This window comes from Eublepharis macularius, chromosome 6 (genome assembly GCF_028583425.1).
Source record: "Eublepharis macularius isolate TG4126 chromosome 6, MPM_Emac_v1.0, whole genome shotgun sequence".
NCBI lineage: Eukaryota > Metazoa > Chordata > Lepidosauria > Squamata > Eublepharidae > Eublepharis > Eublepharis macularius.
The window spans coordinates 126,614,668-126,632,485 of NC_072795.1; the positions used below are offsets into that span (position 1 = coordinate 126,614,668).

Genomic DNA, 17,818 nt, shown 5'->3' on the forward strand with positions numbered 1-17,818 from the left:
AGCAGTCCTGAAGCTGCACTCCTGCCTCAGGGGCCAGAAACTCTGGCGCCAGCCCTGATCTCACAACACTATCAGTTGCATTAGTCATTCAGGTTTGTGGGTTGGTAGAGATCATCACGCTCTCCCTTGAGTGCATGACTGTTCAATGCCCTTTACCTAGCATGGCTCTCCCCACCAGAGTGCTGTTTATTCCTTGCTTCATTGCTGCTTGTACTTTGGCAGGGACACTTTTAGAGAGCTCCCAGCTTCTTTAGAAGCACCTCTGTGTTAATGTCAATGTGGCGCACTAAGCATCTGTTGAGAAGGTGGTCCTCCATAGTCTCTTAGTCTCTAAGAGCTTCACATCCACCTTCTTCAGTAAGTAAGCTTGCTTCTCTACCAATGTGGGACTGCACAGAAGCCACGATAGGGATCCCCTGCTCCCACCCTCCACCCCCTCCCCGGCTTACCTGGCCGGAAGGGGGGCATGCACCTCTCGGGTGTGGCGTGCTCCCGTGTGCTACAGCAGCTCGATTCAGGCCAAATGAGGTCCAATTCAGGTTGCTGTGGATCCGGGCTGAACTGAGCCTGAATTGGGCTGCTGCAAAATGCAGCCGCACTCCTGTGCTCTGCAGCAGCCCGATTCGGGGGGAATTGGGCCCAATTTGGCCCCCTGCAGAGGGCAGGAGCGCTCCCAGGGTCAGCACGTGGCCTGTGTGATGATGTTACTTCCAGGAAGTGATGCCATCATGCAGGCTGGGAGCATGCGCGTGCACTGCTCCAACAGAGACATAAGTGCCAGGTCTCCAACGTCCTGCCGGGAAGGTAAAGGGGGCCTGGGAATCCTATTTCTGGAACAGCAGGATTTGTGTCCAGTGGCACCTCAGAGACCAACAAGATTTTCAGAGTGTAAGCTTTCCCTTCTTCAGACACCACTCTTGAAAGTTCATGCCCTGTAAAGTGTATAGGTCTCTAAGGTGCCACTGGACTTACATCCTGCTGTTCTACTGCAGACCAGCATGGATACCCACCTGATTCGGTTTAAGGCATTTTCATATATTCATGTGATACTGAAGATATGGGTTCTGATCCAGCGATGTGTGCATTGGTTGCCTTTCTCTGTTGGAGTCAGCTTGTGCTAAAGAGTGCTCTGTCAGGGTAAGGGAAATGTAACCCCAATACTGAGCACTGCTGAGCCAAAGAATGCTTGCAGACCACCACTATTGCGTAAGTTTTGGCCCAGCAGGAGTTCGCCTGCTTGGGTTGGAGATGAGAACTGGTTCCAGAGGCCGATGGATCAGCCAGTGTTTGTCTGGTTGCCACAACAAGGATCCTCCGATTCTGGCCCGGCCTGTCTGTTGTAACTGTGCATGCATTATTTCATTGGGTTTATTTTACTTTGTGGATGCAAAAATTTGTGTTGCTGCTGTTTGGAACAGATACCGTGGTGCAGATGCAGATTCATGTGGCAAGCTTCAGGGGAGAGTCCCGATAAGGTCCTAGCAGTTTCCCAACAGATATATCGGTAGGCCCGAGACTGGCGGAACTGCCTGGGGAGTCTGTGGCCTGGCCTCCCCTAGATGTGCTCTGGTGGGCAGCAGTCCGTCTCCTGACCTTGGCTTGTGTCCAATTGTGGAATGAACTTTACAGGCACCTTGAGGCTTCTGTTTCTTTTGCAGCAGTTTGCTCTAGTAACAGGATTCGTTCCAAGCATTTGAGGAGAGTAAGGAATTCTCCATAATTTTGTACAGACCTGCCCCTGGATCAGTAAATGAATGGCAGGGAGGGAGTGGAGGAACGTTTTGTAAAACAGGATGGGAATCAGCATGGAATGGGAAAAGCAGAAGCAAAGACTAAAGGTCACATGACCGTTCTCTCTGCGTGTAGCACTTTTAATATGCACTGTGCTTTTGCATTCGTAGTCCTAACAATCCTGCAAGGTATACCACTGTTCTCCATTTTAAGACATTGGGAATTGGAAGGATGTGGTGGAAGGCTGATGGAACTTTTATTGATGAATGTAAACTCAGAGACAGCAACTTTGAAATGTTTAGTGTAGGAGGAGATCAGGCCTAGATCTTGCTGCCCTGTGAAATGCCTCCAGACCTTTCCCCGTAACAGACGGCAGCAGAGGTTAAGATAATTGATTTGAGGAAGGCCACAAATTGAATTGAATTCAGGGCTAAGCAGGAATTTGTTCCAGGGCAGCCCAAATCCAGGCCCACATTCTTTATATGGTTGACATTGAGTGGGTTCTCTCTCTAATGGTACAGCTCTTAGCCTATAGGCTGTGAGCGAACCCCACTGAACTGCAAAGCAGAGTTTCGTTTCCATTATTATTATTTTATTTTATTTATTGCATTTCTAGACCGCCCTCCCCATCCGACGGGCTCAGGGCAGTGTAAGAACATACAGTTTGCAACATACAATTTAAAAACAATAAATAAAATTATAAATAAACATTAAAACATTATTCTGTATACAATAAAAATTTCTCAAATCGGCGGATATAGATATTAAAATTCAGCATTTTAGGCGCAGGACTTGGCTCTTACATCATGCCCTGCGCCACTCTTATGACCTCCTGCATGGGTGGTGAACGGTCTCCAGTGGTATGGCCGGCGAGAGGACAGCCTAGCCCCCACCAAATGCCTGGCGGAACATCTCCGTCTTGCAGGCCTGGTGGAAAGATAACAAATCCCGCCGGGCCCTAGTCTCCTCAGACAGAGAGTTCCACCAGGTCGGAGCCAGAACCGAAAAGGCCCTGGCTCTGGTAGAGGCCAGACGGACCTCTACCAGAGTATTATACTATACTATAAGTACTTTATTTTCTATAATTTTTTAAATTTAATTATTCTTTAGATATTGGGTGGATTCTATGATGTAGAGGATTAGGAAGCAAATATTGGGTGCAGGAGGTAGGAAGGAAGCCAGGCATAATCACTCCTGTCTTTTCATTCCCTTACAGGTATGCTATGGCTCTGTCCAACAACCACATCTGCCCAGTCCACAACTGGTAAGAATTTTTTCTGCAAAGTGTTGGTTGTGTGTATGTGTGCGTTGATTTTCCTGGGCTCTGAACACAGTGTGACAATACTCCCCCCTCTTTAATTCCATTGCCTGTGCATCTTCGTCTGGGGGATCGTGGAAGGAGGCCTCAGTCAGGCATGAAAACATACATACATGCTTTGCTTGGGCAAACCCTCTATCAAACTAGAGCTGAGGTACCCAGATGAAGTTAATTGCTGTCTAGCAAAAAAAAAATCTAACCAGGTAAAACGGAATGCTTGAGAATCCGCAGTTCGTGCCATTTAAAGTGCAGAATATTTGCCTCCCACCCGTCCCAAAAAATTACGGCTTGCCTTAAAGAAACAAAAGTCAATAGTCCTTATCCATATGGAGAAAAATGTTGGAATGTCTGGGCAATTTCTACCTAACAGCTCCAAAAAACCCCCCAAAACAAAAAACAACATTCTGAGCCAGTTACCTAACAAAAGATTGGCCAGCCTGCAGCCACAATATGAAAGGAGTTTTACTTTTTATTGACACCGTTTACTGGAAATGAATAATTTTTGGCATTTTAAAACTCCCCCCGAGAAATCTGTTGCTTCTTACAAGTGCATACAGTCCTCTTCCACAAGTGAACTTGTGCTCCTTTCCATAGACATGCACAAGAGTCAAACTTTATACAACCCCAGGTGGCATTTGTGGTTTGGAAGCAGTGCCCCTTGTTCTGTGCCTGCAACAGGATGGGTATGTGGCCAGAGTGCTTGCGGAGAAGCAAAAAGATACAGAAAATGACCTAGACTCAAGGACTCAAGGACTCAAGGACAGCGGGGGAGTAGAGATGGAGCAGAACCAGCAAATATTAAAGCCACTGGGGAATCATTGGGAAAAGAGGAAAGAGTCGAGAGACTATGTGCCTATTGGCACTGAGTAACAAGGAACTAAATCAAAGTTACATGCAAAGTGGGGCACTTCAGTTGTCTGACTAATCTCAGCTTGGCACAGATCGTGCAACATGTTACTGCAAGAGTTAAGGGTGTTACTGTGTATGTAAAATCGTCCTTATTTCACTGGAAAGAAGAATGGAAAGGAAATGCCTTGCTCACCCTCGATGGCGTGGCATTTCAAGCTGACAAATTAGATCCTGCTTTGTTGATGCAGAAACATGCTAATTCTGTAGCGCAAAGTACATTCTTCAAACTGCAGTTGGTGCCAACATTGGCTCACTACCTAGACTCTGCTGAATGAGTGATGGTGACCTTGGACTCCATAACTTTAAGACTGAACTACTGTTAACATACTCTGCACAGGGCTGTCCTTGAAGGTAACTTGGAAGCTTTGATTGGTATAAAATGTCATTTTACAAACTAGAGCTTGGTAGTTTGATTTTGTCACCCCAATTTGTCATTAGCTGTGTGCTTCTGGGTCAGATTCAAGATGCTGGTTGTCACCTGTAGAGCCCTGCAAGGACCCACGTATCTGAAGGACTGTCTTTCCTGGTATGAGCCCATGCTGCAACTTAGATCCTCCTGGCACTTTATCTTCAGTGCCCCATACCTGAAGACAACCAGTTTAGTAAAGTTTTGCGTTTCAGACTAGAATCTTTCTTGGACTTGGCATAGGGATACAAAGTCCCCCTACCCTGCTGGCAGGAGGGCAGGGGACCCGGGGCTTACTTCCTCAGTGTTCTTGTGTGTTCCTCATGCGCACTCCCACACCTATGTGATGAACCACACATTTAAGTGTGAAAGAGCATGCATGCTTCTCAGCAGGCTGATTTGGGCCCCAAATGGGCCTGATTCAGTTTGTTTGGAGCCCAAATTGGCCCACTGTGAAGCATAGGACTGCTCTCAGGGGCAGTGCGATAACGTCACTCCCAGAGGTGACTTCGTCGTGCTGCACTGACCTGGGCGTTCTCCCAGGATGGCATACTCCCACCTTTCTTCCCCCACCAGCCAGGTTAGTAGAGGTGGGGGGTGGAGGGTGGGAACGGGGGATCCCCACCCCCAGTGGGGGAATGGCACCCCTAACTTGGCAGCAGTTATTTGAAACAACAGAAGGCTTGGAGAATTTCTGCTGTGCAGTTCTAAAAGAACTGTAAACCTTCCTTGTTGGAAAATGTTTTGGGGGACATTTGAACTGAATGAAAAGGAACCTTGTGCACTTGAGTGCATGTGGTAAATATTGTCTTACGGCTTTTATTGTCTTTTCAGGGCGGTTTTTTTGCTTTTGTTATGTTGTGAAATGTTTGATCGATGTGTTTCATGCCTGCATTTATAAGCTTGAGATACCATTTAGCAGTGAAAAAGGCAGGGTACAAGTATTTTATAAACAAATACAATTTAAAAACCTATTTGAAAATAGACATGTCTGCAAGTTCTCCTTAATCTATCAGGGAGCTCTTTTGCAAAATGAAATTCTGTGGTCTGATCAAACTCTGGTTAATTGTGACATCTGAATCTAGATAAGGCCAACAAACGGGGTTGTTGGTCAGTGCCAAAACAGGACTTCAAATTAGGGTTTGTTGCAGGCTTATTAACCATAGTTTGTACCAGTTGTGCTTCATTGTGACATCTGAATTTGCAAACCTCAGTTTGTTGAGGAGCATTACTAACATAGCAATCTCACTCACTAGTTTTTCTCAATTGTAGAAACAAGCAAAAGGATTTCCAGCATTGAAAGTTCCTTTTACTATTTTGCACCTAAAAGTAAATCATTATTAAACACTTTCATCTTTTGAACAAATGAGAAGTATGGTTGTTGTGGGTTTTCCGGGCTGTATTGCCGTGGTCTTGGCATTGTTGTTCCTGACGTTTCGCCAGCAGCTGTGGCTGGCATCTTCAGAGGTGTAGCACCAAAAGGTATAGGTCAGTGCAGCACGATGAAGTCACCTCTGGGAGTGACGTTATCGCACTGCCCCTGAGAGCAGGTGTAGCATCAAAAGGTGTAGCATCTTTTGGTGCTACACCTCTGAAGATGCCAGCCACAGCTGCTGGTGAAACGTCAGGAAATACAATGCCAAGACCATGGCAATACAGCCCGGAAAACCCGAAACAACCATCGTTCTCCGGCCGTGAAAGCCTTCGACAATACATCAAATGAGAAGTATTTGTTAAAATCTGTTATTTTTCTTGTTGCAGTTTTAAACCAAGTTCGTATGAACAACCCGTATAACACATATTAACATAATATATCCCAAAGCCTATTTCAGGGTGCAAAACCCACAGTTTTTTTATTTCTGGGGGCATCACAGGTGTTGCACAAAGATGCCAAACACGATATTTGGTACATCTTGTAACAGATGGTCTCTTGGTATTCGTGATGGTCCAACACATGTTTTGCAGTGCAAAATCTACTTTTGCTTATTTGTCAGAATATGGGCGAAGTTAGTACAGAATTGTTCTGGGTGCATCTGGAGTTGGGCGGGAGATCGTGCTGCAGCCTCCCAGGCTTCTGATTATGATTAATTCTGGGATAGCCCAAAGCCTACTTTGGAGTGCAAGAAGTACGTAAACTCCTTATTCTGGGTGGCTCTGTGCTCAGTTAGGAACTAGAAGCTAGAAGCCAACTTCAGCCTTGAACACAAACGGCAAAATTCTGGTCCGGTTTGTTCTTGTGGTTTTGAAGCTGTCAGAAATCCTGTACGTGTTGGTCCAACCTCCAGCCAAACCAGAGTGCTCATGTTTACTCGCATGTATTTTAGTCTCTGCTATGGGCTCTGGAACTCTCTCATCCAGCCTTATTTAGTTGTTTGTTTGTTTTTAAAAAGAAGGCTGAACTCTAACTCTGCCAGTATCCCCACAGAAAGGTTATCTGGGGCCATCTGCTCCGTCTTTTATGTTCTTTTACTACTATTGTCTCTAAAGAGACTTGCAAGAATATTGCATCAAGGCTGAAATGGGACAGTGCATTTTTTTTAACAATGCAGAATAGCCCCTTTTTAAAAAGTTGATTATTAGTTGCTTTAGAGCTTTCTGTTGTGAAGTTTAGCTCTCTTGAAGCAGAATAACGGAAGCTGATTTTGCCTCCTTTTTCAGAAAGTTAAGCACAAGTTTCTTGCAAGTTTTCTGTTTAGCCAGGAGGAGGAATTCCTCCAGAAGAGATGCCGGGCAGCCCTGGCTTCCTGGAAGCAGTGCTTATTCTCAAGCAGTTCGGCCAAAAAAAAAGAGCTGTATTTAGCTTAACTCTGCTATTCCGGTTGGCAAAGCGGGAAAAGAAAAGAAAAACCTAAATACACATGTACATGCCATTCCCTGTGGAATATTTTGTTCTGCATGAAACCACTGTGGTTCCCCAACTGATTCTAGCATTGTGCTGAATTAGGCCAAAAGCTCCGGAATTTAGGGGAAGGGGGGTGGCTGCGAAGGCAGGAGGCTTCCTGGTGTATGTTCTCTTGCATTTGGATGGTGCGAGTGCGTAAGCAAACATTTCTGAAGAAAGAGGTGATGAGACACCATATGTCAACTTCTGGGTTTCTGGGGGAGTGTTTGCCTGAATAACCGCAACATTTCAGCCATGTTTATGCTAAGGAAAAGTCCACCTATAATCTGCAGCACACTCAGACATTTCTTTTGCTGAGCAATGCTACTCTAGGCCGCTGCACTTCCTGTTTTCTGTTTCTGGGATCCCATTTTTCCCTCTAGGACTAGTTCTCTGCACAACCTCTGTTTGTCTTAACCTGTATCTGGCTTTCTGAAAATGGAGGCAAAATAAGCTTCCATTATTCTGCTTCAAGAGAGCTAAACTTCACAACAGAAACTTCTAAATGCCCCCCCACCTTATAATGTTCCCCCCCCTTATGGGGGTGTAGGGCAGTATGGTTTCACTCATTCTGTTTTTAAGACGATTAATATGGATCTTTATAAAGACATTTCTGAATTGGTTCAACATGAAACATTCCTCACAGTGCCTGTCTCTTCTTTTGGTTTGGCAAATGTGCAGTCTTTAAGTATACTTAACAACTACGAGTTTTCAGCCTGTGCTCGTTCTGGGTCTTTAGTGTGATCCGTAATACATGGAAGAACTTTTTGGTATGTTTAGGTCGGGGTTTGATGCATCTGTTCAACCACCTTCTATTTAGTCTACTCTGCAGATGATCAAGTGAATCTCCCACACATCTGTCCCTATTCAGTCAAGTTTTGAATCGATACGGGTGCCATTGAATAAATCCATCTAAAACACCTAGTGGGTGGAACATCATGGCGTTGATCCCCTGGTTCACGGGATCATGTCCCTAAACTTCTCTTAGGCCTAGAAATAAGAGAGAAATAACAAGAGGCAGGAGTCTGAGAGCAGAACCACAAGTGACAAAAGGCACAGATTGAGCACTTGTCTGCTTCCCTCAAGTTTTGATGGGAAATGTAGGCAGCTTGGCGGAATGTTGGACAAGTGACAGCTGAAAAGTCCATTGGACAGCAGTCAGAGAGCGAAGCTGCGAGACCAGGATGCCTACATTTCCCATCAAAACTTGAGGGAAGCTGACAAGGGTCCAATCTGTGCCTTTTGTCACTTGTGGTTCTGCTCTCAGGATGCCAGGCCAATGTGAAAGAAATCCTTTGGGCTATAGCATTTTGCTGGGTAAGAGCAAGGGCAAGACAAGTTAAGCTAGTGTGGAGGAAGGCTTGACCATCTCCCCTTCATCTAGAGCACTTTGGGAAGATCCCTACCTGTAGCCTCTGCGAGAGTGTGTGTGTGTGTTACCATTCATCTGTATTCCTGGGTAGGGTTCCTGTGAGTAAAGATCCCTTTTATACGGGCTCATGAAACCTACTTTGGCTTCTGAAGACAAACAGAATTTTTTAAGGTTTCACAGATTTTTTTAAAAAGGATAAAATGCACCCCCCCAACTCCCCAACCCCGTCCCACACAGGTTTTTTAAACCTGGATTAAATCTTCATTGCCTGTGGGAGGACAGCATATTATCTTGAAGGTGTGTGAATGTTAAAGGAATGTTCTTATAGCTATATAGAATGTAGTTAAAACTCTTTTAGTTATAAGTTTGATCCGTCTCTGGTTCTGCAGGAAGACATGCCGGGATGAGTCTTTGCCGACTCCCTCCCTTTGCTCTTGTTTTCACCTACATACAATGGCCTTGCAACATTAACAGTTCAGCTGAAGATAATGAGAGACAGGGATGTTCCGCAGTGTCATGATTTACAACAGGAGACGGCCTGGAGATTGTCTGGATGTTGCAGCTTTGATTCCACAGTACTCCCCTTATTGTCTCCCGAATGTACCCCTCTTGGTATGTAAAAAGATAACAAGAGGTGCCGAAAAGGATGTCAAGTGTAATACTTAACAGACCATAGTGCCTGTCAATCTTTTGGCATTTTGAAGAGAGGTGTTTGCATTTTTGTAGAAGTAACATGATATACTGAATAACTTTTCAGATGGCTTGTCTGTAAGAAAGTATATAAGCTAGGAGGCGTAGCATGCAAGATCAGAGATATCTGCTGAGCATCAGTTTATTTGGGTCCTTTTTACTCTAATGAATTTTTTTTATTTTGCCGACCTTGATTAATTGGGCTGCTGAGTCCTGTTTAGGGGCCTCCCTTTATGGGGATACTGGTGAGTCCCATCTCAGTGAAATCTTTTTAAAGAATCTGTTTGCCATCAGAAGCTGAAATGGGTTAAAGTACCAGTTCGGGGGGGGCGTGATAGATGTTTGCAGAATGGTGCATGAGTTAAAGAAAATGGACAGGGAGAACTTCCTCTCTCCCAGAATACTAGAACTTGGGGGCACCCACTGAAGTTGCTGAGTGAATGAGTCAGCACAGACAAAAGGAAATACTTCTCTACTCATCAAGCCAGTGAGCGAAATTCATTGCCAGTGGATGGAGCAATAGCCATGAGCACAGATGCTTTAAAAGGGGGGTTGACAGATTCATTGGGGACTGATACATCAATAGCTGCTAGCCATGGTGACTAAAGGAACCTTCACATCTTGAGGCAGTCAGCCTATGAATCCCAGTGCCGGGAGGCAGCTTCAGGGAAAGGCCTTGGCCTCTATGCTGTTTGTTTAGCAGCGGGTCGGCCACTGTGTGAAGTAGGATGTTGGACTGGATGGGCTACTGGTCTGATCCAGTGGGGCTTTTCTTACGTTGCATTCCATGAGCCAGCTGCCGTTGGATAGAGGCCACCCGCCTGAGTTCACAAGGGGCCTCAGTTGCTGGAGATTGTCAGGAGGAGCCGGGAATTACAAGCACAGAACTGGTTGTCGGGAATTGCCCGTCTCTCAGCAACCGCCTTCTCTCCCCCCCTCTTCCCCTGCCCTCAGCTTGCTTCCAGAGTTTTCTTCTTTGGCCATCTACCCAAAGTAATCTTGTAACTTCTAGGAATAGTTGCATCCTGTGGCCAAAACTGTGCGTGAATCATGGTCGCTGGGAAAAAATCTCTGCCTTCCCTGGAGCCATGTGAATGCAGCTCCTCTGGTGGGCCATCTAGTGGTGTGTGTGTGTGTGCGTGCGTGCGTGCGTGCGTGTGTGTGTGTGTATGTGTGTGTGTGAGTGAGTGAGAGAGAGAGAGAGAGAAAGAGAGAGAGAGAGAGAACACTGTTTTTGTTTAAAAATAGACCCCCCCCCCATCCCATGCTTGAGTAACCTGGGAAAGGAGAAGAAAAAACCTCGCCTGTCAATCCATGCCTTCCTATGCCTTGTGCAAGTGAGAGTTGTTATAGTCTCTATAATGTGGGGTTTCCCCCTCCTGTCTGCCTGAAATTTCCCAAGAAGGATTCCACATGGGATGTAAGGTCTCCTAAGAATTTAATCCCAACTGGGTGGAAAGCAAGGAGTTGAGGGTGGAAATGTGGCAGCCGTTGAAACAAGTGGAGATGAATATAGAATAAAGAATCTGAACAGGGGCAATTAACTATAGTAAAGAAAAGGAATACAAATGAATAGGCGAAAACGTATTTATTCATTTAAAACATTTCTGGGCCACCTTTCCATGCAAATAGGGTCCCCAGGGCGGTAAAATGGCCTGAACAGAAACCAAAAACAATTCTGTGCACATCCTTAGAAAAGGTGTGTGTGTGTGTGTGTGTTATGTATCAGATATAAAAAAAAATGCCCAGGATCCAGAAGAGTCTTGTAATTCTCTATGTCTTTAGTGGAGTTCTCAACAGAAATGGATCCTAATGTCTGAGACAGTGTAGAATCTCCCTTGATTCATAAAGGGTTGGTGTGTTTTAGGCCACTCAGTACAGTGACAGTGCGCTTACTGGGGGGCGGGGGGGGGAATCCCTTCCCACAAATTATATCTGTTGAAAGTATAAGTAATATTATTCTGCTGAGTTTGTATGTTATAGTCAGGGCTTGTACAAGGTATTGGGTCACTCCAAGCAAGGTACATGTATCACCAGGGCTCATTTCGAGGGGGAACGCGCAGGAACGCAGTTCCGGTAGTTCCCCAAAGAGGTCACATGACAGGTGGCCCCGCCCACCTGACTCTCAGCCATTTGGGGCCTGTTTTGGCCTGGATTGGGGCCGAAATGTTCCGGATCGAGCCTCTGATGGGTAGTGGATCACTCCCGCTCAGCAGAGGCCCGATCCTGACCATTTTGGGCCCCTTGTTGCCATTTTGGGCCCAATTTCAGCCCTGAATGGCCAGGATTGGGTCCAAAGCAGCCAGGATAGGTGATGTCAGGGGGTGTGGCATATGCTAATGAATTATGCTAATGAGTTTCTCCAGCTCTTTTTCTACGAAATGACCCCTGTGTATCACCTTCTGGGCGTGGACCCAGGGGAGATGCTTATTGCCTCTCATGTCATTGATTGCTGGCCGTGAGCTGGGCCCCTGAAGAATCCCTCCACTTTTTGCCAACCCAGGCAGTCATTGGGGTGGCTTGGCTCAAGCGCCAGCCCTGTAGCACAGAAAAAAGCATTGCATACACTTGGACACATTTTTTTAATATACAGATTAGGTGAACTAGCTAGTGAAATCTATTAAGCAGTAGCAAATCTTAGTACTGCTGTTGGAGTCTTGGAAACAAGCTCGCTCCACATGCTCAGAAACACCAAATAACTACCCAATGTCAAGTTTGGTTTCGGGGACAATCTCCTCTGGGTTGGCCGTCAGGGTTAGGATGCTTCGATCACATTCAGATAGATGTCGTGGAGTGTGGCCTGCTGTGTATTTATTGGCTGAGTCTGTTTGTCAGGGCTTGCAGCAGCCGCCGCTGGGCAGGGTGCCGGGCGGTCGGCTCCTGACATCAGAGGGGTGCCAGGGATGCTGCAGGACCCTGCTCTGTGGAAGGAGGGGCGGTATACATCACCCAGACTCCCTCTCAATACACTCACTGGTCTGCTCAACCTGCACCACTCACCCCCTTTGGTCTCTGCCATCTCCTCCTCCATCCACTCTCCTCCTTGCCTTCACTCTCGCTCCATTACTCCTACTCAAACCCACCACCCCAGTGCTCTTCCAAGCCATCCTTTATAGGGCTTTCTCTCCCCGCCCCACCCTCCTTGCAGGCTCCACCTGCCAGGCCACACCCCTCCTTGGCCTCCCAGCATTGTTCTGGGCTGCCTGAAGCCATTGCAGCTGGGGTAGCTGGTTTGGCTACATAGGTCAGCAACAGCTGTGTCTCGTTGGCTGGCTGCCAGGCCTCTCTGGCTTAGCTGGTTGCTGAAGGTAGGCCCAGCTGTGGCCCCTTGGCTGGATGCCCAGCTTTTCCACCAGAGTGCCTTCAGCAGCTCCACCTGGAGGGGCTTTGCTCTTGGCATCTCCTGAGCCAGGTTACTGTCTTCTAGCTGAGGTGTAGGCTGGGGCATGGCCCTGAGCTGTTGTGGCTGCTTCTCCTCCTTGGCTGGCAAGGGCTCTGTTTGGGCAGCTGCTGGGTCCCTATTCCCCCTGCCTTTGCCCTCTCCCTCTGCTTAGCCCCCTATCCTCCCCCTGGAGGGTGGGACTAGCTGGCCTCTCCCTGCCCCTTCTAGCCCTCTGAGGCTTTGGACCTTTGCCCCTTTCCCCTGGTGTAGGCAGGTTCTGGCCCTGGTTGCCGGCTGGGGTGGCAGGATAGCTGTCTCCCGGCTGCCTCCCATTGTTTCCTCCCGGCGAGGCCGGGGGCTGTGCCTCAGACCCTGGACACTGTTAAGTCCTGCACTTGAACAAGGTCCTTCTTACAAATATCTGGGCATCTATTTTGGTGCTCTAATGGTAAAGGTAGTCCCCTATGCAAGCACTAAGTCATTACTGACCCATGGGGGGGACGTCACATCACGATGTTTTCTTGGCAGACTTTTGTTACGGGGTGGTTTGCCATTGCCTTCCCCAGTCATCTACAGTTTACCCCCAGGAAACTGGGTACCCATTTTACCAACCTCGGAAGGATGGAAGGCTGAGTCAACCTTGAGCCGGCTGCTTGAACCTGGCTTCCGCCAGGATCAAACTCAGGTCGTGAGTAGAGCTTGGGCTGCAGTACTGCAGCTTACCACTCTGCGCCATGGGGCAGTATTTTGACGTGCTAATGACATGGAAAAGTCTGCTTGGTGGGAGTCACCCATCTGCCTTGATAGGGAGAGCAATTTAAAATAGGCACAGTCTCACCTGTTCGTGTTTCTTTCCTTCTTTTCAACTTCTAATTCTAGATTCTTATGACTTTCTTATTTTCCTTCTATTTCCTTCACTAATCTACTCTATTTCATGTTTCTACACAAAGAAATTTCAGGGAAAGACTTCGTCAGACAGGAGAACTTATCAGCCATGATGGCCATTTTCTCCAGATCTGACAGCATTACAGAGCAGGTTTCCCAACAACTCTGAAAAGGAAATCTGTGAGGACAGCTTCCTCTCCAAATGAGAGTTAGAAGCCCCCCTCTCCATCATTCCCAGTAACAATACCGGTACAACTGGCACAGATCGTGCAGAGACAGCAGCGGCTGCCGTTCACAAAAGCAAAACGATCAGAGGCTCAAAAGCATGCCAAAAAGAGGTGCTATCCCTTCCTACTCAAGGAAACTACGGCAGCCATTTCAGGCTCTGCCGACTCGGGCAACCTAGTGAACTGACCAGGAGGTGGTTGCGGAGCGAGTTTCCCCACATCCATAAGCCAGTCAAGGGGCGTAGGACCCAGCGAAAGCCAGTCAAGCCTTTTTTACACATCTACAAATAGCAATGGCTCCAGGATCCAGTGCGGACAGCGAAGGTCTACCCGTGAGTAATGCGTCAGGATCGGGGACCGTGATATTATCTCTGGATTGTCTAAACTTAATTAGACAAACTATGAGGGAAGAGATTGGCAATTTTTGTTCGAGTGTTGCGGGAACTCCTGGCCTTCCCCTCCCAGAAAGGGAAAGATAGAAGGGGCAATTTCATACAAAGGGAAACCTAGCTGGCCTACTAAGGCAGCTAGAATGGAAACCGATACCAGAAAAAAAAGTGAGAGAACTCTCAGTGAGAAACCGAAGTTTATGCGGATAGTGAAAGTGAACAGGGAAGGTGGCAGGGTGTAGCCTGATCTTGTCAGATCTCAGAAAGCTAAACAGGGTCAGTTCTTGGATAGGAGTCCACCAAGGAAGACTCTGCAGAAGAAGGAAGTGGCAAACAGCCTCTGCTTCTCCCTTGCCTCGAGGGCCCCAGCAGGGGTCGCTATGAGTTGGGTGCAGCTTGATGGCACTTTACACAATATAATATACAATATATTATGATATACAACATTCCAGACGAGGAAGAGGATGAGATAGAAATCCCAGAACAATCCCTAAGATTCTTCAAGTCGGAGGACTATCAGTATCTCCTATCCAAGACCATGGCAGTTTTGGATCTTCAGGAGAATCCATCAGAAGAAGAAACAGGTCCATCTACCTCAGAACCAAGGGCAGACCCAAGGGGATCAAAGAATTCTTCCCTAGGTCACGCACAGCAGAGAGCATCTTCCCCTTCCCTGCATTTTTTTGAGAAGCAATTAAGGGTGGAAGGGGAGAAACCTATGGCCAACAGGCAATTTCCAACCTTTATTAAGAAACTGTATGCTTTACCATCATTTACTAAACAGTTTTTTCAGGTCCCACTAGTGGATCTCTCCTCCAAATAAAGGGATGAGGGTGTCAAAATTGACCATCAGCAGTACCCTTAAGACTTGCATTATCGAAACCTACAAAGTTCGAAATTAGACATGCCAGCTGGGATTACCACCCATTCAGTTTGAAGTGCCACAACCTACGTGGCCTTCGCCAGACACAGTACAGCTGAAGAGGTCTGCAAGGCGGCCACCCGGTCATCAATATCCACATTTGTAAGGCACTACAAGATGAACATCTACAAGTCAGCTGATGCAGTGTTTGACAGAAGAGTGTTAGAATATATTTTACAATTGGAGGATGATTGCTCTGGGAGGACCCACCAAGATCTTATCTGCCTCAGAGGGAGAACAAACCATTGGATACTTCTTGTGAAGGGTCCTTCTCCTTTGAGAAAAGAAAGACATCTTATCCCTCCTGAAGTACTCATCATTCTCCACTCTTTTGTTCAACAGGACCACTTCCTGTCCTAGGGTTTCATTACCTAGATGTTACTCATTACTGTCCATTACTGTCTTCAAGAGCATTGGATTTGATAGTTTAGGTCATTGTTAACTGCTTTCAGAGTTGCCAGAACTGAGGAGATGGGTGAATCCCACCAAGGAGACAGGAAGTGGAAAAATCGAAGAGAGTCCAGTAGCACTTTTAAGACGAACCAACTTTACTGGAGCATAAGCTTTCGAGAACCAGTGCTCTGACGAAGAGAACTGTGATTCTCGAAAGCTTATTCTACAGTAAAGTTGGTTCGTCTTAAAGGTGCTACTGGACTCTCTTCGATTTTTGCTACTACAGACTAACACGGCTAACTCCTCTGGATCTATGACCATAGGAAGTGGAAAGACTTTGTTCCTGCCTCCCTGATTGGAGGGTGGAAATCACCCACCAAGATGTCCTCCTTAGAGGAGAAGGACCCTTCACGGTAAGTATCCAGTGGTCCGTTCTCCTTTGTATTATGGCTATATTCCTACAATTTCATTTATTATTTATTTTATTTATACCCTGCCCTCCCCACAAATGGGCTCAGGGCGGCTAACAACATTCATAAAACACAGTGAATTAATCACAAAACCATAAAATCAACAATAATCTTTAAAAAGTCATTAAAACAGTCCAGGCACAGGCTATTTAAATAAATATTTGGGAGTCTGTATATGGGCATAGTAGATGGCCGAGGGCAGCCCCAGAAAAGTGGTGGTCTTAGATGGAAGAAGGGGAACACCTGCTGGCACTCAGCCAAAGTCCCGGCGTAACATCTCTGTTTTACAGGCCCTGCGAAACTGTAACAGGTCCCGCAGGGCCCGGATCTCCAGCGGGAGAAAGAGCCCTGGCCCTGGTTGTGGCCAGACGGATGTCCTTTGGGCTGGGGACCACCAGGAGTTGCTTGACTGCAGAACGCAACGCCCTGCAGGGGACATAATGGAAGAGGCGGTCCTGCAGGTATGCAGGTCCCAGTCTGTGAATGGCTTTAAACACCAAGGTTAACACCTTGAACCAGATCCAGAACTCCACTGGGAGCCAGTGCAGCTGGCCCAGCACAGGATGAATGCTCGCTCAAATTGACGTTCCGGTAAGGACGTGCGTTGCTGCATTCTGGACCAGCTGTAACTTCCGGGTCAGGCCCAAGGGCAGTCCACTGTAGAGTGAGTTGCAGTAGTCTAGCCTGGAGGTGACCGTTGCATGGATTACTGTGGCCAGGTCCTGGGGTGAAAGATAGGGCGCCAGTCGCCTGGCCTGTCGAAGATGAAAAAAGGCAGACCTGGCAACGGTTGCAACCTGGGCATCCATTGAAAGTGTGGCATCCAAGGTCACATCCTCGGCGAAGGTTTCAATAATACCCCGTCGAGGGCTGGGAGCCGGGTCCCCAGCTCGATCGCCCCACGACCCTGACACAGTTGCTAATGATCTGGTTACTATAAAAAAAATCCCAAACATAGACGCTTAATTTTTTTGGCAAGATGTAATTCACCTCCAACAGTTGAATACATAGGAAGGCTTAAAAGTATCGCCTGCATTGAAAGAAATTGTTCTTGTGCACCTGGAGCACCTCAGATGTACCATCTCACATGTGCTGTTACACTGTCCTTTGTTTACTGAAGCTAGGTGTGGTATATTGGGATCCCTTGTCAACTCTCATGTTCAGTGCTTCATTATACAATTCTAAAACTGTTGTTTTCAAATGATGCGAGCCGGCTGGAAGCTGTTGCTAGATTTCTTGCATACATTTAAAAATGATTTTAGTATTTATTGTTTTATGGACATGTTCTGTTTCTGTTTTATTCATAATCCAACCAACCTACGGTTGAAGGGATTGAACATGAAATAAATAAAATATAAGTAAATTAAGTGCGGCATTTATTAAGTGCAGCATTTCTTTTCGTCAGTAAGGGCAGCTCCATACTGTGTGGCAGGCATGACAGCTCTTTGGGTCCTGCAGCAAACACATCTAGTGTGGAAGTTGCGTTATTTATTTGTTTATGTCAAACATTTTGACCCTGCCTATCTCCTTAAGCTGAAGGCATGGCAGTGTTTAACTTCTAAGTACACATGTCTGGGAACCCTGATTACTGTGAACCTTACACTCTTGTTTTCATTTGTATAAACTGTCCCATCATCTTTGTTCATCACATCAGTTTCCATCTTTTCCTTCGATATCATCTCCTGCTGTTAGAAGTGGGGCCTTTACGGCTATTGCTCTTTGTATTTCTGAAAGACCTTGAGATCTCTTTCGAGAGTTTGTATTTTGGTTTGATTTGGCAAGGGGTGATACATGTTTTTAGTTGTTGGTTTTATGTTTTGTATATATTTTAGCTCAGGTTTTA

General features: G+C 46.5%; 1 protein-coding gene across 1 annotated transcript in view; it reads left to right on the forward strand.

Moving 5' to 3' along the window:
- The window catches only part of NFKB2 (nuclear factor kappa B subunit 2), a 75,936-nt gene that overhangs the window by 12,761 nt on the left and 45,357 nt on the right, over positions 1–17,818 (forward strand). The window contains exon 2 of the mRNA XM_054982484.1: positions 2,948–2,995. Within this exon, the coding sequence (XP_054838459.1) occupies positions 2,948–2,995 (48 nt within the window). The remainder of the gene's footprint in view (positions 1–2,947; positions 2,996–17,818) is intronic.